Here is a 23,897-nt window from a genome sequence, read left to right as displayed (position 1 = left end):
TTCACTGTCCCCTCTCAGGGGTGCTACAGGTATCTAATGAGTAAAAGCTAGGGATGCTATTAAACATCCTACAAATGCACAAGACAGTCCCCCACAACAAAGAATTATCCAGCTCAAAATGTCACTAGTACCAAGGTCAAGAAATTCTGCTTTAGATTTAGCTGCCCTAAATCTTTTGTTGGCACAAGGCACATATAATAAACAGATTTTAAGACTAATACCTGTTTACAACAAACACACATAGTAAATGATGTGTACTAAATATCATAAAGTGGAAGAGTGATAGAAACCAGAGAAGATATACTACTTTTATCATCATCACCCTCACCATTCATTACTCGCAACACTTTCTTTCTATTTTCATAAAGTAAATTATCTTTCTGTCTGTCCTACAAGCTTCTCATTTAAACAAACAGAAAAATATTATATTCTTGGCAATTATATTTAACATAAATTTTCTGTTATTTGGCTTAAATTATATTATCCATCTACAGATATTCAAAAATATTTCAGTTTTATTAAAATCAAAAAAAGTATTATACAGTTTAAAGACTGTATGTTATTAAGTCTTTTGAAATTCAACATTAATTAGGTTATCAGGTTATTAGGTTAACAGGTTTTATCCCTATTGTTTTAGGCATTAAAATCCAACTATATGGGATTTTAAAGAAATATGACATTTTTCAACATACCAGACCTTGAGAAAGGCTAAACTAAGTTTTTATCAGCATGACTAACTTCTCCATAGAATTAAGATTCACTGGTTTACATGATTGAAAGATGGTAGGCTTCTACCAGTGTTTGAGCAAGATAATATTTTCAGTGCCTAAAAAATATAAACAGGGAAATTTCATAAAACTTTAAATACAAACTGGCATAGACTTGTCTCTAGCCCAGTATCTGCTATTTTCATTTTTATGCAATCATTTGTGCTCGAGAGATACTGCTTTGGAGTTGTCAGGCCATATTAGTTTTTATGCCTGATATTTAAGATATTTAGCTATAAAGCCATATAAAATTGTATTAAAAATATTAACACACTTGCATGAGGTCGCTTCTCCTGGATATATCACCTGCATGTTTCTGCTGATTTAGAATATGGCAATCTTTATTCCGTTCAGAATTATCCTCATGACTACTTTATTAATTCACACGCAAAAAATAGAAAATACAGGGAAAACTTAATTGTGAGCTCCATCATGGTTTCCATCAATTAAAATAAATCTGACCACTTCGCCGCCCTCAGTTTCATCTCTTAAAGAGTCAATTCAATGAGCTTGGAACTCTCTTCTCATTTATCATCTGGTTTATTATACACCACTTAGGAGTTAAAACTGACCCTGCTTAAAATTCAAAATTAAGAGTAAAATGAGGCAAATAAAATAATTAAACACAGTATTTTTCTAAAAGACATTTGTTCCCAAATTCGCCACAAATTTTATTAGAACTATATATGGGATTCAACATAAATGTACCAACAATAAAGCTGATATGAGCATTACTACTACGTCCTATACTTTTTGCTGAACTTTTATGTAAAGATTTATACTGAATCAAGAACACTCACCATCCTGCTGTTTCACGAGTCCCTGCTGAATGTATCGAATGTATGTAAAAAAGTTACATACAGAAGTGATCTAGGCCAAACGGAGAAAATGTCATGAATGGTCAAATGTCTCATATCAAAGAAAGCTTTATTAAAATTCATGGTTAAGTCACTTACCCTGTATCTGCAAAAAGGAGAAATATAATAATAGTTGCTTGAGTCCCCTAATTTAATTCTGTGTTTACAGGACTTACTCTGGCCAGTGAGAGCACATTTTCTGTGAAATAATGATAAATTTCAGTTTTTTGAAATTAAAAGCATTTGCCCCTACCTTCTGTACAAGTTACCTATTCATTCAATTAGATGACAAATATTTGAGAAGCTACTGTGTACCAGGCACAGTTCTAGATGCTGGGCTACAGTGATGAAACGGACAAAGACTATGCCCTTGTGAGACTTACATTCTATTAATAGTATAAGTTTAATGCCATAATATTAACCATGATTCTAGAAACAGAAACTAGGTGTTTTCCATATATGTCCCATCCTGGAACAAATTTACAAATGAGTAATCAGCTGCAGGACAGCTCTCAGCTTTCCATCAGGATTTCAACTTCTCAGTTGAAAATATCCTCATGATGACTGTTCAAGTCTCAAAGCATGTTACGGATAGCTTGCAGGGTAATAGTTTCCAGATGGGGTATTTGTTTATTTGGTTGGTTGGTTGGTTGCTATATTTGCATTTAATGTGGGACCTAGGGAGAAGTACAAAGGAATAAGCCACCTTATAAAAATACTGAATCTTAACAATCATATAACAAGTTCACTAAATTTCACACCATCCTTTCTATTTGCATGACAAAAGCTAAAATTTTATATGAGGGCTTTCTGGCTGGGATTAGGCTATCAGCCTCTTGAGGGCAGGGACTTTGATTCATCTTTAAATGCCTGGCACCAGGCATGTGCCTGGCACACAGCACACATTCAATGACTGCTGAATGAGTAATGAGCCATCTGTTACCCTATGGCTCTATGAGATAAGGCTGGCATGTCTATCAGGCCAGACTTGCAGCAGCCCAGCTGTCACCCTCCTAAGCTAGGAACCTGGCTCAATACAACTATCACTCCCCATCAATGCAAAATTAGCATAGCTCTAAGTAAAGTAAGAGGCCAATAGCATTTTATATGACAGTACAAATTACATAGTAAATATATTAAATAACATTACATTTTAGCGATACTTACAAGAAATATAATACAAATGTGACTTTATATTAAGAAAACACACAACAATGTGTATTTGAAACAGGGTAATTTTTCAGGAGGGGGTAATTCAAATCACTAACCAATTCCTATCTTTTTTCAAATATTTCTTTGTTTCTTTATTAGCAAATTCCTTTAATGATCTGTAACAATATTTAAAAGCACTAACTACTAGTTTGGGGAGGATAGAAGATCTAGAAATTTAAAGCAGAGAGTGTTGGAAGTCTGTGGAACTTCCAAAAGTATAATTTGCACAAGAGGAAAATGTGCCATCAAGTTGCTAAAAACCAATTTATACACGATTCTTCCGGAAACAGGAAACAGACATATGCCTGCTGGTCTACTATTCAGCCTAACTTTGAAAGGGATCTGGTAAGGTGGCTTTAAGTATCAACTTTTAAAATAATAAGTGTTTCTTTTTTTAACTTGTAAATTCAGGAGTACACATGCAGGGTGTGCAGGTTTATTAAATAGGTAAACATGGGTCATGAGGGTTTGTTGTATGTATTATTTCATCACCCAGGTATTAAGCCTAGTATCCACTATTCTTCCTGATATTTTCCCTCTTCCCATCCTCCACCTTTCCATGGGCAACAGTGTGTGTTGTTCCCTTCTATGCGTCCATGTGTTCTCATGCAACACATAAGCTCCCACTTATAAGTGAGAACACGTGGCATTTGGTTTTATCTTCCTACATTAGTTTGCTAAGGATAATGGCCTCTAGCTCCAGCCATGTCCCTGCAAAGGACATGATCTCGTTCTGTTTTTATGGCTGTATAGTATTCCATAGTGTATAGTGTTTCTTAAAAGATCTCATTTCTAAGCCATTTTGTAAACTAGACACACCTAATATATTTTTAGTTAAGCCAGGATTCAATGCGAATAGACCTTTGACCTCCAACTCCATTTTTTTTTTCGAACATGCTACACTACATTAATAAATCTCTATAATTCTAGTCCCAAGATTTCAAATACTTGTTTGCCATTTTCATGTGACGATGTCAGCATGTTTAAATCTAGACCTATAATCTTCTTCCACAAACCAAAGCCTTTTCTATTAATTTCCACAATCACTTCAAATCAGTCTTCCAGTCAGACATCTCTAACTCCTTTCTCCTTTACCCATCACCCCACCCCAATCTAACTTTTCTTTCTTAAAATCTGTCACATCTTCCCTTTCCTCTGCATACACTCACCATCCTTTGAACACACTTTGATTTCTTGTTTCTAGGTCTTCAGTTGTATATACTGCTCTTTATCCAAATTACTCTTATGCTTCAAAAACCTAAACCAAATCTCCCTCCTTTCAAGAAGAGTACCTAATCATAGTATGAATAATCTTGTCTTCCTCAAAATTCCTACAGCGCTGTGCCACTCATTTAGTCATTATCTTCACACTGTAGCTTACAAGAGCCATGGCCAGAGCCATACTTCACATAGTTTTTTCCATATGATATGCATCACCTTGGTTTCTGGCCCCATTCCCACAAGCACAATATCCTTAAACTTTGTAAACTGTTCTCTAAATCTAAACTATAATTATTTTACTAAAGATACTTTAAATGCACTTTAATTTGATATCCCCATTTGTTATCATTTGATGATATTTGCACATATATGTGTGATATATAATGCAAGCACAAATTTTAAATTCTACAATAAAATCAGTTGTATGCTATATTTAAAATGAGGCGTGACACAGACCTTAAACATATGAAAACTGCTATGATTAAATTTAATTCTCCATATTTGGGGTGGAATGATCAGAATAAAAATACTTGGGTGTTTGTAGAATTTAAGAATGTAAATTCTTTCCCTAAAATTCAGAGGCCACTGTTACACAGGTGTGGCTTGAGGGAGCGAGGTGGACGTGTGGCTCCCAAAACAAATATATGACAAGGAACCCTCCAACAAATGATCACCTAAATAACAACATTCTGTAATCTTGCTGAGAATGTAACGTGCATAACTGGGAACAGACACAAGCACACAGTTCCTACAACAGCTTTAACACAGACCTATTAGTTCATCTCAACCAGTCTTTTCCTTTTCTGGCTTCAGAATAACCCTGACAGCAGTCAGTTACACTTTCTATGAGCTCTCTCAGGCTTTCTAGTCTCCTATATTGATCTGGCTCTATGTACTTAATAAGCATCTTTCTCAAAAGCTTTCCGAGTAATTTTTTAAACAGAAGCCAAGACACAATTATGCCATGGTTTTAGGCAAAACCTTTCACCGTTGCCAGATGTTTTAAGCACTGTTGGTTTCAGTCATTCCTCCTCATAGGACTGGATGGAAAAAGTCTGCCCTGCTATGAAATGTGGGAGTCTTATCTCTGAAGATTTATAATTCTCAAGTAAGATTCACATATGAAAGACAAAACTGATTATTTATTAAAGTGAGAATCCTTTATAAACACAATATAAAAGGAGAAATCTCATCAAGTCTTTTTGGTACACTGTTTTCATGATTGATAAGACTTACTCTAACTCAGTATCTTCCCAAACTATTTTTGATAGTCACCCTCAGACAGAAGTATTTTATACAGAAACCCAGGACACATGGCTATACATATACATGTAATAAACAAAAATTCTGCTTATGACCCACTAAACTGATTTCACAATCCACTAATAGGTCACAATATGAGGTTAAAAACAAAAACAAAACTCAGGTTTCTATCTCTAGTTTATCTGGATCCATATATGTATATTATTGTATTGGGTTGGTGCAAAAGTAATCGTGCTTGTTGCCATTACTTTCAATGGCAACAAGCACGATTACTTTTGCACCAACCTATAATTAAAAAGGCTCTCCTTTAATGCTAAAGCTGAAATACTGTATTCCACACTGTCTCAGGAATTCATCTTTGGGCTACACAGACACTTAAGAGAAATCTGAGGGAGATATAACTACATTTAAAACCAGAAAAACTAAAAAACTGCAACCCGTAACATTTCAAAAACTCAGTCACTTCCACAATTCATGCATGTAAAAACCTACTTTGGTCCTCCGCATTCAACTGCAGAAGCTTTCACAAACCGGATAGGTTGTAATCCCACTGGTTCAATGCTTAGAGTATTGTTTTCCACAGCCTCCAGAACAGCTGAAGCCAACTTTAAAAAAAAGAAAAAGTACTAGATGCTATACTGGCAGAAAAATATCAAGATTGTATTCTACAATAAACTAATTTTACAAATTATTCTTCTCCCAAGTTCTACTGGCTTGGCTTTAGCAAATGAAAAAGGAAGAAATCAGATAATTTTCATTTGATTTATTTTATAATCCAAACACTGTTATGAAAGGCAATTCACTTATGGTGAAATAACTTTCCTCATTACTTGGATGAGGATTAAAGGCATTAATTCCAGTCTCTGTTCACTCCTTACCCATGATTAATATCCACTGTTAATGCCACTTCAAAATGAATATCCTGAAGCTTTATTCTGCTAAATGTATACAATATTTTTAAACACTGGTCATTTATACCACAGCAATATATATTAATTAGCTGTATATTCTCTGAATTTGTATTTATGTGCATAAGAGTGAGTCTACAAAAGAATTAGCTGAATTATCAAATATTAAATGCCAGGATGAAGATGGTAGCAACTGATACAAGATGAAACAGGAAAACTTCTTTAGTCTGGCAAGGTTACTAATACTGAATGGCCTACCTGAAACCAGATACAGAGCCACAATGAACAACACATATTCATATCAAAAGTGTGAAAAATGCTCATCTTAACTTCTCCTGATAAGTAACATTACAATTAAATTCTTGAAAGACTTAACATAAAAGTCTTAGGATTAAATTTCTTATACTTTAATTGACAGGATATTTCTAGACAAACCTTTCACATGTAAGAATAAATTAAAATTATAGCTTTACATTTTTGTACTGCCTTATTTTTCTAAGGTTTTTGTCTCTACTTAATTCACTTCATTTTATCCTTTTAACAATCCTGTGGCACAGGCAAAGAAGGCATTACTTTTCCTGTTTTAAAGATTAAAAAAATAAGATTTTTAAATCATGCACAGATAGACACAACATATGCCTTTAACAGAGTGTGTAAAGAACTTCCCTTACATTGAACCTTGGACTGTAAATCAAGAAACAAGTCCTATCCCCCATACCTATTTAATACCTGACACCAATGCAGTATACATTTTAGTGTGAATGATCCTCTGCTCATATAAGGAAAGATGTTCAGTAACTAAATGCCGAGAAATTATCATGATTCTAGTACAGAATGGCAAAAATAGTAAAACATGACATTTTATAACAACTTATTTATGTAGGAGATATTAAAATATGTAATATGATTCAGTTTAAAAGAAGTACAGAAACAACTATAATGAAGTCCTACTAAAATGAAAACAAATTACCTCGCTTTTTGAGAATGTTAAACACGGAAAGATATCTTCCTGGTAGATTTTGTCTAAGAAAGGACATGTCCTGTCCATTGTGGGCTCATCCTTCCACAATCGAAACTCATTATACAAGGATAAATCAGCCTAACAGACAAACCAAAGGAAAACACAAAAACATGTTTTAAAAAGTATAAACATAAAAACCACTTTATAAAACCAAAACTAATTTAAACACCTCACGGAAAAACAATGCTCTTTATTTAAAATAATAAATTGAACCACTCTTGATTAGTTATATAATACCTGGTAGCAGTTTTCCTTTTTAAAAAATGACTCTCAAATAACCAAGTAGCTTTTTTCCATGCATCATCTGCTACCATGTTCAATAACACTGCTATTATCCTCACCCTGAGCTCCTTCTCCCATCCCCACCAAAAATGCTGGAGTTCCTCTTAAGACACAGGTGGCACACTATTCAGAATATAATAAATGATGACAAGTCTTTTCTGAAAACAATAAAAAGGTAATTTGGAACCTAATTAATTATAGTGTCTGAATAAACTGAGACTGACTGAACTGTGAAACCTAATTTGGTATCAAAAATGACACAGTTCTACTATAACTTGAAGGCATTCCCAAAAGAATTGTCAAAATGTTACTGCATAAGCAACAGGATTTTAAAAAACAACACGTAAAGTCTTCTAAACTGCCTACCTTAAAATACAACATTTATTTAGATATTTTTGACATATTTTTGGTATCCAGTAACTACCACCTTAGGCATCGATAATAATCCACTGCTGGCACCTGCCTTCCTATTCACTCCTCTAGCTGTCCCTCTCTTTCCTACCTCCCTAATAAATGTTCCCCAAGTATTCTTCCCTACAGCTTCTCAGATTCCCTCAGTCCAGCTCAATAACATCTGCTGGAATACAAACTTGCACTGACATCAGTCACCCAAACTAGAGCAGTCTCCACCATCCTACAGTGCTAAGCTGCTCTTGTCCACAAGCACTGGATACACCATAAATGATGCACTGACTATAGCTACAGACTGCCTCTAGGATAGCTCTATCAGACGTGCAAGTAGTCTACAAGAACGTAACAGAGCTGAGTGTAGCTAAGCCTTCCTACACACTTCCTTTTAAGGTGTATAAAGGCAATCTCCATGTGAATTTTCTTTTCAGTCCAATTCATAAATTCCTTGAATCAAAGCAAAAGCAGTAGGATAAATAATATTAGCATATAAGCAATACTTACATTTTCAAATGCATTTTCTTTGTAAAGTTACTGAGAAAAAGGACATAAACCTCAAAGCAGGTAAGTGGTATTCTAAGGAAAGATTCTAGTTTAAAGGCTGTAATTTAAACCATTTATTAAGAGCTGACTCTGCCAAGAACCACTGTAAGCACTTTACAAACATTTAATCCTCACAACTGTACAAGACAGGTATTATGATCGCCATTTGTAACTTGCCCAAGATTGCATAGCAAGAAAACAGTGAAGTCCAAATTCAAATCTAAGTGGCTTGATCCCAAAGCCTTGCACTGGACTTGTATGTCTGCATGCAGGAATGTGTATTTTAAATGTCTACAGAAGACATGTTGCTAATGTCATAACTGAGTGCCCCCATCATATTTTCTACAAAAACATGGACATGCTTCATTTTCTTCCAGATCGTTACGTATTTTTCTAAGACTTACATAGGCCAAATTTATGTAATTCCTTTGCCTAGTAAGACTTTTTGACAAGTTTTTCATGAAACATCAGAATATAACACATACCTGGAAAGCAAAGGTTATTATTTCGAAGTTATATGCTGCCTACACATGTTTTAAGAGATTTCAAAAACTAAAATGAACCTTTACCATGTTCCATGAGAAGACATTTAAATTTTGTTAGTGTCAATAGGGGGGAAAAGTACATAATTACTTACACATACTGAGTAAGAAACAGCAAAAATAGTACCAGGCAATTAAAATTGCTATTTAAATTCCAAAGAATTAGAATTAAAGTTACGACAAAAAAAGTTTCTTAAATACTTCACAGAAACCAATGTGAATTTTGGATTTGGTTACATTCATATTTAACCAAGTATTGAACTTCTCTCTTAGCAGCATCTTTCTTATTAATAATTAGTCAAAATGCAATTCAATTACAACAGGTTAACAACATTGGTTATTCCATTTAATAAACTCCTGACTTCCATACAAAAATTTAACAAGCACACACATTTCTTCAGGATTAATGATGAACTTGAATTCAACAATGTAAAAGATGGCTTCTAAGAAGAAATGGGAAAGCTTCATAAATTATTGATCAATCCTCTTAGAAATGCTTTCTCACAGTATACAATGATTAAAAACAATTTTTACTCTAAACAGCTCAAAATACTTATATATTATTTCAGTTATCTTTATTACATATCTTTTAAAATAATAAGACTATTATTATTATTATTATTATTATTATTATTATTTTGAGATGCAGTTTCACTCTTGTTGCCCAGCCTAGAGCGCAATGGTGCAATCTCGGCTCAATGCAACCTCCGCCTCCCAGGTTCAAGTGATTCTCCTGCCTCAACCTTCCGAGTAGCTGGGATTACAGGCATGTGCCATCACGCCGGCTAATTTTGTATTTTTAGTACAGACGGGGGTTTCTCCATGTTGGTCAGGCTGTCTCGAACTCCCAATCTCAGGTGATCCTCCGGCCTCAGCCTCCCAAAGTGCTGGGATTACAGGCATGAGCCACCGCGTCCGGCCCATTATTTTGTTTTAAATTTTTAATTATTATGGATACATGATAATGGTAGCCTTACATAGTTGTAAGTGTCTGAATAACTGAGACTGGCTGAACTGTGAAACCTAATTTGGGAACAAAAATGATACTAATTGTTCTACTATAACTTGAAATTTCACTTAGCAAAATGTCTTCCAGCCTCACGTAGTTGTAAGGCTACCATTATTTCTATTTTTTGTTGCTTAATTATCCGAATTAACTCTAGGACTCCTTTGCTGATATAGAATTCTCTCTCTGAATTTAAATATAAGCAACGTATTGATCTTTAAGAAAATAATCTTATTTTCACATATTTCTTATATCCACACTTTGTAAGTGCACTCTAGCAATAAACATTGACTAGCCAGATCATTAAAGCCACCCACTCTCCTCTAGACAACACATGACAGTTTCCTCCCTTAATGAAATATTGAGATTAAGAAACTTACCAAGTTTCTAGCAGGTACTCCAAGGTCAGCCAGGTAGAAAATGGAACTGAAGAATCCCTGAAAGCAGCCAGCTCTAGATAAAGCCTCCCCCATCTTAATACTGAATATTTTGTACTAAAAATTTTGCTGGCAAAAATGATAACTGACACCTCAGTGATGAGAATTAACAAGTATCAACAGAGTCAGAGGGGACAGTCCTTGACGAGTTACCTCTTTGCAGTCTTTTACAATTGGCTGTATCACACTGAGGTCCTGATGACTGCCACTCATAGCACTGCTTGTGCTTTTATTTCTTGTATGCCCCTTTTTAAAAGGTGTCTTTCCACCTGGCAAAGGCTCTTGCGTAGGTGATGTTGGAGAACTGGACAATACAAGTGTCTTCAATGCAGCTACTTCAGCTTGAAGTACATCAATCTTGGAAAGAAATCAACATAGTCACATACATTAAATATGTTTCATGACAAATGCAGCTAAATATTAGCAATCTGGTCAAAACACTTTCAAAGATGAAAAGTAAGTGTAATTTGTATGTCCTGTGGAGTAATAAAGAGAAACTAAAATCAAGTTTTTCGATGTTTCCATATGGTTTGGATTCATCTATTATTCACAATGTCAAATCAAATTTTGAAAATTACCATAATAGCTAACATTTATGTGAATTTTCAAAATCTTCAAAATACAATAGCTTATGACTAGTTGTAGAAGTTCACTCCTAAAACAGTAAAATCTAATAACATTTAGGTGGCTTTTCTCAGTGAATTTAAAAACTAAGTATTAACATTAAAATGTGATTCTATAATCCTTTGGATAATTCATGTGATTTACAAGGCTTTAAATCATTTGGTTCTCATATAAATGGACACCAAATGTTTACTATTAATTATATCTACATAGTAGCTATTTTATTCTATTTTTCTGTAGTTTCCAAATTGAAAACAAGCACTACTTTACAATCAGAATAAAATCCAACAGATGTTAAGGTATCTTTAAAACAGTCACCACTATTTTATACTATTAAGAGCAGCAAAAACTTACTTTTCCTTGTGCTTCTTTTAGCTGTTTTTCTGCTGTTGCCTGCTTGATATTTGCTTCTCTCACCATTTTATGAGCTTCCTGAAAAAGTTAACATCTCACATTTTAGAAACAAAGTAGCATTTGTTTTCAAAAAGCTTTTGCCAAGTGTTTATGATTGAAGCAAACATATACTACCAGAATTTAGCCCCAAAATAAGTACTCAATATCAACTATGGAAGCAGCAGTTGACAACAGAGAGACAACTATGAGGCATTAGGAATAGGTGCCTTCTTTTAGGACCTATTACCACCGAGGCAGCCAAGTTGAGATCAATCATCCTGATTAATGCTTGCATAAGGACTGTAAATGTGATGAAGGCAAACAATGACCAACATGTCAAAGCCACCTCCTTTGCAGTCAGCTTTTTATAATGTGGTCACTATATATATTCTTATTAGTCATAGCAAAGACATACAGGAGGGACAAGTAAAAACATTAACACACCAATAATGTTGCAGTTTACAGTAATGACAGTTAAGCCGCCTTAGAGCTTTTAATAAAAAGATTCACAAAATTATACACGTCACTTAGTATAAGTGTTGTTCTGTGCAGAGCAACCTAAAAAGGCAAATCAGAGTTTACCCTTTAATAGATTTTTAATCTTTCAGTACTACAAATATGAAACTCTAGGCATTTAATTCATTTTATTCATATAATGTTTATTCATGAGACATTTACTCATGTCATCTCCTCGTGAGGTGCTGCTCCAGATGCTGATTACATTCTGGGAAAGGACAAAGTCCCTGCTCTTAAGGAGCTTACATTCTGATTAATCAAATAAAATATCAGGGTAAGAATTGCAGGTTTTATTCTAAATGCAATATGAAGCCTTACAGTTTTTCTAAGGAAGTCTTACAGTTTTGTTAAGGAAGACATGATCTTTTTATTTTTAAAAGATTATGCCCTTGTATAGAATAATCCCTATAAGGGATTAAGAATGGAAACATATATATAGGGTGCTTGAGATAGTGCCCTGGGATTTAAGAACTTACATTTTAGAACTTCAATTCACAATTTATCAGAGGAAGGAAGAAAATGAGCTTCAAAGATATTTAATGAATAGTTTGACAATGGCACCCTCACTAGGTCTATGCACAGAGGTAGAATGGAAAGGTGGAAGTTCTTTACATCAGAGTTTGACTGTTTCCCATTTGTTCATCTGCTTTTACACTACTGTAATGATTGTAGTTTGCATGTGCCCCTGAATGTGAATTTGCAGCTTATATTAGTTTAAATAGGAGAATCTTTACTATCAATGATTTATAACAAAATTATATTAACCATGAAGATATTCCATGCACTATTATTCTGGCTATCTTGGCAAAGTCCTTAAGAGCTGTCAAATTTAATGAGTTAAATAGTCTCCCTTTAAAAGTAACAATTGTTTCAGATTTGCTGAATTTTTCTGGGATATGTGGCTGTCAACAGAAGACTATTTGGTGATGTTTTAAAAATAATAAACACAGCTAATCTGACCCTTCAAGATAAGTAACATTTTAACTTTAAATGCAAAAGTAATTCATACTATGGAGAGAATAGTTGACTAAATTTTTGGAAATGGACTCTGCTTTCATTAATAGTGGATTATACAGTTTGGACCAAACCTCAAATGGAGAATGATTAGAAAAGCTACACAAGTTTTTTGTTTGTTTTTAAAATGTGTTTGAAGGTATTTGAGAACAAAACAGTGAAGTAAACTTAGAAGTGATGTGAAATTTTAGGTGACTTTTCCACTACACACATAAGGGTTACAGTGAAAAGGTATAACACACATGTAACTGGAGCCCCAAAAGGAAAGATGAGCACTAGACTAGGGCAGGATCAGTTGCTAAAAAGATAACATGCAGAACTTTTACAGAATTTTTAAAAAACTGACAAAAAACATCAAAAGGTAGACTCAAAAAAAGTTTGAAACTTTTCCATCACACTGTCCTTCTGAAGCTGAAAATGATATAAGTATCACCTATACCAGGAGTTGGCAAACTTTTTCTGTAGAGTCAAACACTATGTATACATATTGCAACTCCTTAGCTCTGCTGTTGCAATGTGAAAGCAGCCATAGACAATACACAAATTAGTGTCGCTGCTTTAATAAATAGGAGCACTGAAATATACATATCATTTTGTTTTTATTTTAGCATATCCAGCACCTCCAAGTTACCTTTTTTTTGGACACGAGAGGTGGTGAGCATACAAGATCTACCTTCTTAGCAAATTTGTCACATACAATATAGTCATGCTGTACATTGGGTTTCAGAATTTATCTATCCTGCATAACTGATACTTTGTACCAATGACCAACATCTCCCATTTCTCCCATTTCCCAGCTCCTGACAACCACCAGTCTACTCTGTGCTTCTATGAGCTCGACTGCTTTAGCTTCCACATATAAGTGAGATAATGTAGCATTTGTCTTTCTGAGTCTTGCTTATTTCACTTCCTCCAGGTTCACTCATGTTGTTGCAAAACATAGGATTTCCATTTTCTTTTAAGGTTGAGTAGTATTCATATATACACACATACCCCCCACATTTTCTTATTTTTGTTCTCCATTTGCTTGGTAAATCTTCCTCCATCCCTTTATTTTGAGCCTATGTATGTCTCTGCATGTGAGATGGGTCTCCTGACACATTTTCTTTATCCATTCATCAATGGACATGTAACTTGTTTCCATAACTTTGCTACTGTGAATAATGCCGCAATGAACATGGAAGTACACATAACTCAAAATAGCAATTTTCTTTTGGATATATACCTGGAAGTGGGATTGCTAGATGATGCAGTAGCTTTATTTTTAATTTTTTGAGGAGAAACTTCCATACTGTTTTCCATAATGGCTGTACCAATTTACATTTCCACCAATAGCGGACAAGTTCCACTGCTCCACATCCTTGTCAACATTTACTATCTTTTGTATTTTGATAATAGCCATTCTAACCAGTGTGGGATGCTATCTCATTGGGGAGTGATTGGCATTTACCTGATGATTAGTGATGTTAGGTACTGGTGGGCCATTTGTATGTCTTCTTAGGAGAAATATCTATTTAGGTCCCTAGCCCACCTTTTAATTGGGTTGTTTTTTGCTACTGCATGCCTTATATATTTTGGATATTAACCCCTTATCAGATACATGGTTTGCAAATATGTTTTCCCATTCAGTATGCTGCTTTTTCATTTTGTTGACTGTTTTTTGCTGGGCATAAGATTTTCAGTTTGATACACTCCCACTTGCCCATTTTGCTTATGTTGCCTGTGCTTTTGGTGTCACATCCAAAAAAATCACTGCCCAGACCAATGTCAAAAAGCTTTTTCCTTGTTTCTTCTGAGTTTTACAGTTTCAGGTCTTACGTGTAAGTCTTTAATCCATTTGAATTGATTTTTCTTTATGGTATGAGATCAGGGTCTAATTTCATTCATTTGCATGCTGCAATTTTCTCAGCAGCACTTATTGATAAGACTATCTACTCCCCACTAGGTGTCCTTAACATCTTTGTTGAGGGTCAGCTAACCATAAATGTGTCATTTCTGGGCTCTCTATTCTCTTCCATTGGCCCACATGTCTGTTTTTGTATCAGTGCCATACTGCTTTGACTTCTGTAACTTTGTCATGTACTTTGATATCAGGAAGTGTGGTGCATCCAGCTTTATTTTTCTTGCTCAAGATTACTTTGGGGCTGGGTGTGGTGGCTCATGCCTATAATCCCAGCACTTTGGGAGGCTGAGGCAGGTGGCTCCCAGAGGTCAAGAGTTCAAGACCAATCTGGCCAACATGGTGCAAGCCGTTTCTACTAAAAATACAAAAATTATCTGGGCGTGGTGGTGCACACCTGTAATCCCAGCTACTCAGGAGGCTGAGGCAGGAGAAATGCTAGAACCCAGGAGGCAGAGGTTGCAGTGAACTGAGATCACACTATTGCACTCCAGCCTAGGCAACAGAACAAGACTCCATCTCAAAAAAAAAAAAAAAAAAAAAAAAAAAAAGCACTTTGGCTATTAACATCTTTTGTAGTTCCATATGAATTTCCTACTTCTGTAAAAAACTCCATTGGGATTTTCATAGGGATTGCATTGTATTTGTAAATCACTTGGGTAGAACAGACATTAACAGTATTAATTCTTCCAGTCAATGAACACAAATCTCTTTCCATCTGTGTCTTAATTCCCTTCATGAACTCTATTGTAATTTTCAGTATACAAGTCTTTTTGCCTCTTTGGTTAGGTTTATTCCTGAGTATTTTATTCTTTTTTATGCTTTTTGACACTGAAATCATGAGATTGTTCTCTTAAGTTCCTTTTCAGATAACTGCTTGTATAGAAACATCATTAATTTTTGTATCCTGCAACCCTACCAAACTCATTTATTAGTTCTAACTTTTTTGGTTGTTGAATCTTTAGAATTTTCTACATTTGTGATCATGTCATCTGCACACAGAGATTGTTTTATTCCTTCCTTTCCAATTGGGTTGCCTTTTCTTTTTCTTGACTGATTGCTCTAATATTCCAGAACTGTGCTGTACAGAAATGGTGAAGAGTGGGCATCCTTGTCTTATACCAGATCTTAGAGGAAAAGCTTTCAATTTCCCCCATTGATTATGATGTTAGCTATGGGTTTTTCATATATGGTCTTTATTGTCTTAAAGTAAGTTCCTACATCTATTTTGTTGAGAGTTTTAGCATAAATGAATGTGGAATTTTTGTCAAATGCTTTTTCTGTTTCTATTAAGATTATAATGCATATTATCACTCTATTACTGTGGTTTATTACACTAATTGATTTGCCTATGTTGACGCATCCTTGCATCCCAGGGACAAATCCCATTTGGTCATAGTGTATAATCCTTTCAATATGTTACTGAATTTGATTTTCTAACATTTTATTAAGGGCTTCTGCATCTATGTTCATTGGGAATATTGGCCTGTAGTTTTTTCCTTGTGGTACATTTACTGGCTTTGGTATCAGAGTGATATTGGCCTCATAAAATGAGTTTGGAAGTGTTTCCTCTTCTATTTTTGTAAGAGTGTAAAAAGAATTGGCACTGATTTTTCTTTGAATGTTTGGTAGAATTTACCTGTGAAGCCATCTAGTCTTAGGCTTTTTTGTTTCTACATCTTGATTCCATTTTCTGGAATTTGATTCCAGAAAACTGATTCAGTTTCTAGGAATTTATCTATTTCTTCTAGATTATCCAATTGACTGGCATGTGATTCATAAAAGTCACTTATGATCCTTTTTATTTCTGAAGCATCCATTGTAATACCTCCTCTTTCATTTCTGATTTGAGTCCTCTCTTTTCTTGGTTTGTCTTGCTAACGGTTTTTATTTTTTTCAAAAAACAAACTCAGGTTTTCTTAATATTTTCTATTATTTTCCTATTCTCTATTTCTACTCTGATCTTTGTTATTCCTTTCCCTCTGCTAAGTTTGGACTTAGTTTGTTCTCCTTCTAATTCCTTGAGGCATAAAGTTAGGTTGTTTGATATTGTTCGTCTGTTTTAATGTAGGCCTTTATCCCTCTTAGTACTCCTTTTTCTGCATCTCATAAGTTTTGGTACGTTGTGTTTTCAGTTTCATTTGTCTCAAGACACTTTTCAAGTTCCCTTTTGATTTGTTCTTTGACTCAAAAGTTGTTCAAGAGGATATCATTGTTTAGTTTCCACATATTTGAGTTTTCCTGTTTTCTTACTATTATTGATTCCTAACTGAATTCCATTTTGAGTGGAAAAGATTCTTAGAATGATTTTGATCTTCTTAAATTTGAGACCTGTTTTGTGATCTAACATGAACTATACTGGAGAATGTTTCATGTGCACCTGAGAAGAATGCATATTCTTTTGCTGTTGTGTTAAAAAATTCCATACGTATCTGTTAGATCCATTTGGTCTATAGTGTTATGCAGTTCTGCTGTTTCCTTATTAATTTTCTGTCTGAATCATCTACTCATAAGAGAGACTGGGGTATTAAAGTCACCTACTATTAATGTATTGCTGTATCTCCTTTCAGATCTGTCAGTTTGTTTTATACATTTAGGTGCTTTGATGTCAGGTGCATATATACAGTCATGCACCACATAACATTTCAGTGAACAACGGATTGCATATATGACAGTGATCCCATAAAATTATAATACCATATTTATTTTTACTTTACCTTTTCTATGTTTAGATACATAAATATTTATCACTGTGTCACAAGTGCCTACAGTATTCAGTATAGTAACATGCTGTACAGGTTTGTAGCCCAGGAGCAATAAGCAATATCATATAGCCAAGGTGTGTAATAGGCTGTACCACATCTAGGTTTGTGTAAGTATACTCTACCGATGTTTGCATGATGAAATCTCATAATGACAAAATAATGATTTAAAATAGAGAAAGATGTATTTCTTATATCAGACCAATAGATGTGTGAGTTATCAGCAGTATTAGATCTACTTTTGAAAACCGAACTTAGACCAGACCTTCATCTGGATTATAAACTGTCAAAACAAGATTTTCTAAAAAAAAGTAACATATTCAATCACAATCCTCTCACTAAGTATACATAAAACATGTGTGTGTATAACTGTTTTAATGAGAATAAAATATTTTTGTACCATAATAAAAATTTTAAGCATTTTTATTGTCTTATCTTTTAAAACGTGTATTTACAACGTATGTTAACACATTAGTATGTCCATTAGCAAGTGTGTGTAATTTATAAATACGTATATATGTTCATATAGAACACTGCCTATATGTGCCTAGCACATAGGGAACTCTCAATAAATATTAGGTATCTTCATCATAATGGAGGTAACATGCTCAAATTTTTCTTGTACTGATCAGGTACAGGTTCAAAAAGTTTGGCATCTATTGATTTAGCTAACAAATGATGGTGGCTTGGAAGGTGATGTGTTCTATGTCCTGGAGGTAGCATCAAAAGACTTAACTGATCATTTGAGTGTGGCGTGAAGAAATAAGAGGCCCCAGTGATGACTTCTTTTCTGTGGTTTGAGACAAACAGAAATGCCATTTATGATTTTCACAGTAGATAAAGCAAGAGTTAGGATCATGAATATGAATGCCTGCATTGCTCATTAGCCTCTCTATGCCTCACTTTTCTTCTCAGATAAAATGATAATAATCTGCCCTATATGCATCATAGTACTGTTGAGAGAAAACTAGACATATCATAAACATTTACTAACACTGGCTTATAAAACAAACTTCTTAAGACTACTTTTTTCTCCATGTGAGATGTAGACTGCTTTGTATTCTTTCAACTGACTTAATTTTATATTATCTCAAAATTGGAGGTGTTAAAAGAAAAACATAACTTTTGAGGTTTGTTCAGTATTTGATACTTTTAAAACTCAACTTTGTTATATACAAAGTATAATTATATTGAAGACAAGGATAATAGACTCCTAATTTGAATATACATGTCAGGCTTACCAAAACTGTGCATATTGAGTTTATTCAGAATAATGTTTAATTCTTAAAAAGTTATGCACACATACACACACACACATATAAAGTGCAAAAAAAGTATCTGTTCATAAGACAATGGTAAACAGATCATGAAGGCACAATTAAGACCAAAGAAAAACTTTGAGCACTTTTTCCAAGATTCATAAATAATTGGTTCGAATACAACTTTCTTCATTACCAAAATCATCTTTAATCAATGTACTTTGTTTTCCAGAAAGTAGCCACAGTGTCAATGCTAATAGCCACCATTGGGTTAGAAAAGGTTAGAGACTCCAAACTATATTTTTTAGATATGCTTTTTCACTAACTGCATAAGCTGCATTTCCGGTCCTTCACATCCTGCTACTTACAGGGAGAAGTTTCTTTCTGTTTTTTTCTCATTCTATTTCATGTAACAGAACATACATACATGTGCAGATGGGTGAAACTAAGCAGGGTTGAATTAAATGCAAGTAGTCAGGAAATAAAAATTAACACAAATAGCTCAATATATTTGCTTTTTACTTAATATACATATCACTACAAAATTTTCTTCCAGTCAGACAACATGGAAGAAAAATCTTACGTTTCTATATAACCTTCTATACAGAAATATAACAAGTCATATAGCTTCTAATCTACCTCTTCAACTTTCCACTCTTCCTATCCTTAAATTTATTCTCCTCTCATCTCCAATGACTAGCTAGCTAAGAAAATAAACAAATTAGTTTTAAAATGTTCATGAAAGAAAATGACCCTAAAAAGACAGAGAAGAAGGCAAAGGGGTATGGAGCAGGGAAAGCATGGGAAGTCCTACATATCTAAAGACATCCAGTGCAATGTTACTTGTAATGATAAAAGTTGTGGAACAGGCACCTAGTTAGTAGATGATGACTATCATTACAATCAGTGATGGTGCAGTAACATTAAAAATGTTACTTAGAAAAACACAAAATATTAAATTACAACTATGTAAGAATATATATATACCTGAGACTGTGAAATAGATTATGAGTAAAAATAACAAAAGGTGATGGAATTTCCCCCCCCCACAAGTTCATTATAATAAAAGTTTTAAGAACAAATCTTTAGGAAAAATATATATATATAGTTAAATGATAATGGCATTAGCCATTCCAGTAACACATCAATGTTATTGTTAAGGAACTTCTCAAGACTCAAGATCTTAACCCAAAGGAGACACTTTATGGCAACAGTTCTTACTCATGGAAGTACTACCCTCACCTCGCCCACCAGGGGTATTTGTATGCTGTCAAAATGATCAGGGGGTGTTACTAGCACTTTTTTGAGCAAAGCCTATTGTGATGGTTAATTGTGTATGTCAACTTGACTGAATCACAGGGTGCTCAAATATGTAGTCAAAGATTATCCTGAATGTTTTTGCATAAGAGTAACATTTACACTGGTAGACTGAGTAAAGTAGACGTCCCTCTAGAATGTGGGTGACCCTCATCCAATCAGTTGATGACCTGAATAGAACAAAAAAGGGCGACCCTCCCTGAAGGAAGAGATTTTTTTTTCTGCCTTCAGATTCAAACTGAAACATTTGCTCTTCCCAGTTCTCAGACCTTCAAAGTCAGACTGGAAGTGCACTATCAGCCCTCCTGGGCCTCCAGTTTGCTGAATTCCACGGCGGTTCCCTGGGACTTGCCAGCCTCCGTAACAGCAAGAGTCAACTCCCTATAATAATGAGTGCCTCTGTCCCTCTCTCTCTCTCTCTCTCTCTGTATCTCTCTCTATATGTATATGTATAGGCTCCGTTTTTCTGGAGAACCCTAATACACCAAGGACACTAAACGACCTACAATGTCAGTGGCACCCCTATGGAGAAACACTGCTCCAGTTAGGTAGAAACTTTTCCTGGTGGTGGGCTGGATATAAAAAGTATGCCTTCTTACAAGTAGATGTGCCTTCTACCATTTCTCAAACTATCCCATATAAGATGACTATCTCAGAGTCTGCCCTCTTAATTGTACAGTCATATGTAGTTAATCTAAAGTAGCCCATAAATACTTGGTAAAATAAAAAATCAATACTAAAATTTGCCTCCTTTCTTTGCACACATACATTTTTAAACAATCTGATACTGGTAGCCCATAGTTGTTTTTTATTTCTTTTCACATCATTTTAAGTTGTAAATTCTACATTACTTAAAGATTTCTCTTTTGCTTAGAGGACTTATAAATATACATGAAGCTAAGCAAATCTTTTTCAAGATTCCCTCAAAATACAATTTTGTCAATATATAAAAGTCAAGATGCTGCTGTTGGCCAAGATGTAAATAGACCAACCTCAAATAGACTAGCTGTGAGTTCTTCCAATTCCTGTCCAAGTTGATCTCGCACTTTTGAAAGCCTCTCACATTCTTCATCTTTTAACTTCAGTTCCTAAGAGAAATTGATAATTTTATTTTGGATCTCCATTGTTGGAAGTTAGTTTCAGCAGACTATATAATCTTTACTAATAAAATTATAAAATATGAATACTGTCGCTTCCTACAATGTTCACATTGAAAATATTTATCTAGCACCTGCTATGTGGAAGACAATCAGGGAAGTCCAAAATTACAGAAAATCCCAACTAACAAATTAAATTTTCACATTTCTTTCATAAAATATTCAAAAATTAAAACTATATATTATATATAATATATAAAAATATATATTACAGGTGAAAATAAACAAAAAATGACTTAATTCTTTTTTCCTTTAACTTTTCGCTATACATATTTATTTCCATCAAGCAAGGAATTATGCATATTAATTTCAATAAAAATTCACTTTTTTCATGTTTACTTTAAAAACTATTTACTTACAGGTAACTTCATGTACCATACTGCAATTATCTAAAATATCTGTTAGGAGACTATACCCATTAAACAATGTAACCAGATATAAATGATGTATATTTGCATTTAAAATCAAGAAAAATGTTAACAAAAATCACATTCTACATTTATATTCAACTCCTCACCAGGTCACATATAGATGTTTTAAAATTCTCTTATTCAGATATTAAAAATATGCAATTTTGTATGCTTAAGTAGCCCTAACCTTTCAAACACAGGGGGAAAAAAAATCTAAGCTCTTTACATATTAGTCACAATTAAACTAATAAAATAACGAGTTAGTGGTGTTATAATTGTGGTGGCAGTATAGCCTTTTAATCCCCCAAAGATAATTTCTAAAAACCAGATATACCAACAAGGATATGAGAATAGCCCAATGAAACTAAGTAAAAGAGAATCTCCATAATTCTCAGAATATTAAGAGAATGTGGATAAATTGCTCACAATGCATGATTACCAGACGTACAAAAGCAGCAGGAAATTAAAGCTACAACAGAGGTACCCTACAAAGCAACAAAACCCAAAAATCACTAAGAAATACTCTACAAGCACAGCACTCTATCTTTGGAAAAAACTCGGACAGCAAATCTAAGAAATAAATGGAGAGAAAGGAAAAGGTTTTCACAAGCTCCAAGTTGCAGGTGAGCATAAAAACCTGTACAGTCAGTCCTATAGGCAGCAAAGAGTGCTATGAAGCTCTAAACCCTCAAGCATCTTAGAGGAGTATGTAAAAAAGAGCCCTCACCAGGACAGTCTCACCCTAAGGGGGAAAAGTCTCTGAAATCTCAAACAAAACTGCAAGATAATGAAGACAGTGAGAAAGAAGGATCAGATATAAAGAGAGAAGGGAGTGGCAAAGTTCCAAAGGGAACAGTTGACAGAAAATACTATAAAGAGAAAATAAGTATCCTCTGATGGGATGCTAAGCATGTAAAGCTCTCAGAAACAGTGCGCTAGAAAAGAAAAACCTTTTTGACCAAAGATTACCTAAGAGACAAAAGGGGCTACACACATACTCCAATAACAACAAAGGAGAAAGACCTTCAAATGTAAACTGATAAAGCTATCCTGATTTATTCTTTCATAGGAACCTCTTCCTAACAGTCCAGGGAAATCCAGATCATTTAAACATGGGAAACAAAAATATGTAAAGTTATCACAATAATGAAGTTAAATACAAAGCCAAGTCACCTATAAGGGAAAAAAAATCAGACTGGAACCAAATTTCAATGGCAACATTTATGTTAGAAAACAATGAAGTAACATTTTTAAGATACTCAAAGGAAAAAAATGTGAGCTGAGTATTTTATATCTAGCAAAAGTGTCCTTCAATTGTACGACCACAAAGTTATAAAGCTGTAAGACCTTAGAAAATGTCTCTCCTATGAGCTTGCCTGAGTGAACCACAGAATGTTTCAGATTAAACAACAACAACAACAACAACAACAAAAAAAAAAAAACTGGAGAAGCCGTAACATGACGGACTGGGGTAAGAAGAAAATACAGCTAGAACTACAACTAAAAGATGGGAATATCAAGAGAATGAGAAGACATGACACAATTGGGAAAAAAATATTTGCAAATGACCTATATGATAAACTACTATTTCCAAAATATACAAAGAACATTTAAAATTCAACAGTGAGCAAAGAACAACCCAATTAAAAACTGGGCAAATGACCAAAACAGACACTTCGCCAGAGAAGACAGATACACAGATGACAAATAAGCATATGAAAAGATAATCGCTGGGCGTGGTGGCTCACGCCTGTAATCCCAGCCCTTTGGGAGGCTAAGGCCGGGCGGATCACGAGGTCAGGAGATTGAGACCATCCTAGCTAACACAGTGAAACCCTGTCTCTACTAAAAATACAAAAAAAATTAGCCGGGCATGGTGGCGGGCACCTGTAGTCCCAGCTACTCAGGAGGCTGAGATAGGAGAATTGCATGAACCTGGGAGGCAGTGGAGCTTGCAGTGAGCAGAGATTGTGCCACTGCACTCTAGCCTAGGCGACAGAGCAAGAACCCATCTTAAAAAAAAAGAAAGAAAGAAAAGATAATCAACATATCTCATTAAGGAACCACAATTTAGAACA

The 23,897-nt window shown here is 34.5% G+C and overlaps 1 protein-coding gene across 9 annotated transcripts in view; it reads right to left on the bottom strand.

Annotated features, from left to right (window-relative positions):
- Positions 1-23,897, bottom strand: part of RAB3IP (RAB3A interacting protein) — a 65,676-nt gene that overhangs the window by 2,819 nt on the left and 38,960 nt on the right. For 5 of the 9 annotated variants that reach the window (XM_065524562.2, XM_074007403.1, XM_005571524.5 and 2 more), the window contains 7 exons: positions 21,245-21,340; positions 11,446-11,523; positions 10,621-10,824; positions 7,199-7,327; positions 5,813-5,925; positions 1,724-1,823; positions 1,568-1,637 (listed from right to left, as the gene is read on the bottom strand). In XM_065524562.2, coding sequence (XP_065380634.1) covers positions 1,568-1,637; positions 1,724-1,823; positions 5,813-5,925; positions 7,199-7,327; positions 10,621-10,824; positions 11,446-11,523; positions 21,245-21,340 — 790 coding nt within the window. The remainder of the gene's footprint in view (positions 1-1,567; positions 1,638-1,723; positions 1,824-5,812; positions 5,926-7,198; positions 7,328-10,620; positions 10,825-11,445; positions 11,524-21,244; positions 21,341-23,897) is intronic. The other 4 variants (XM_074007402.1, XM_015431195.4, XM_074007401.1 and 1 more) reach the window with 2 other exon arrangements.

This window comes from Macaca fascicularis, chromosome 11 (assembly GCF_037993035.2).
Source record: "Macaca fascicularis isolate 582-1 chromosome 11, T2T-MFA8v1.1".
Classification (NCBI taxonomy): Eukaryota; Metazoa; Chordata; class Mammalia; order Primates; family Cercopithecidae; genus Macaca; species Macaca fascicularis.
Note: the sequence above shows the minus strand (reverse complement) of the source record. Positions and strands in the feature narration are given on the sequence as shown.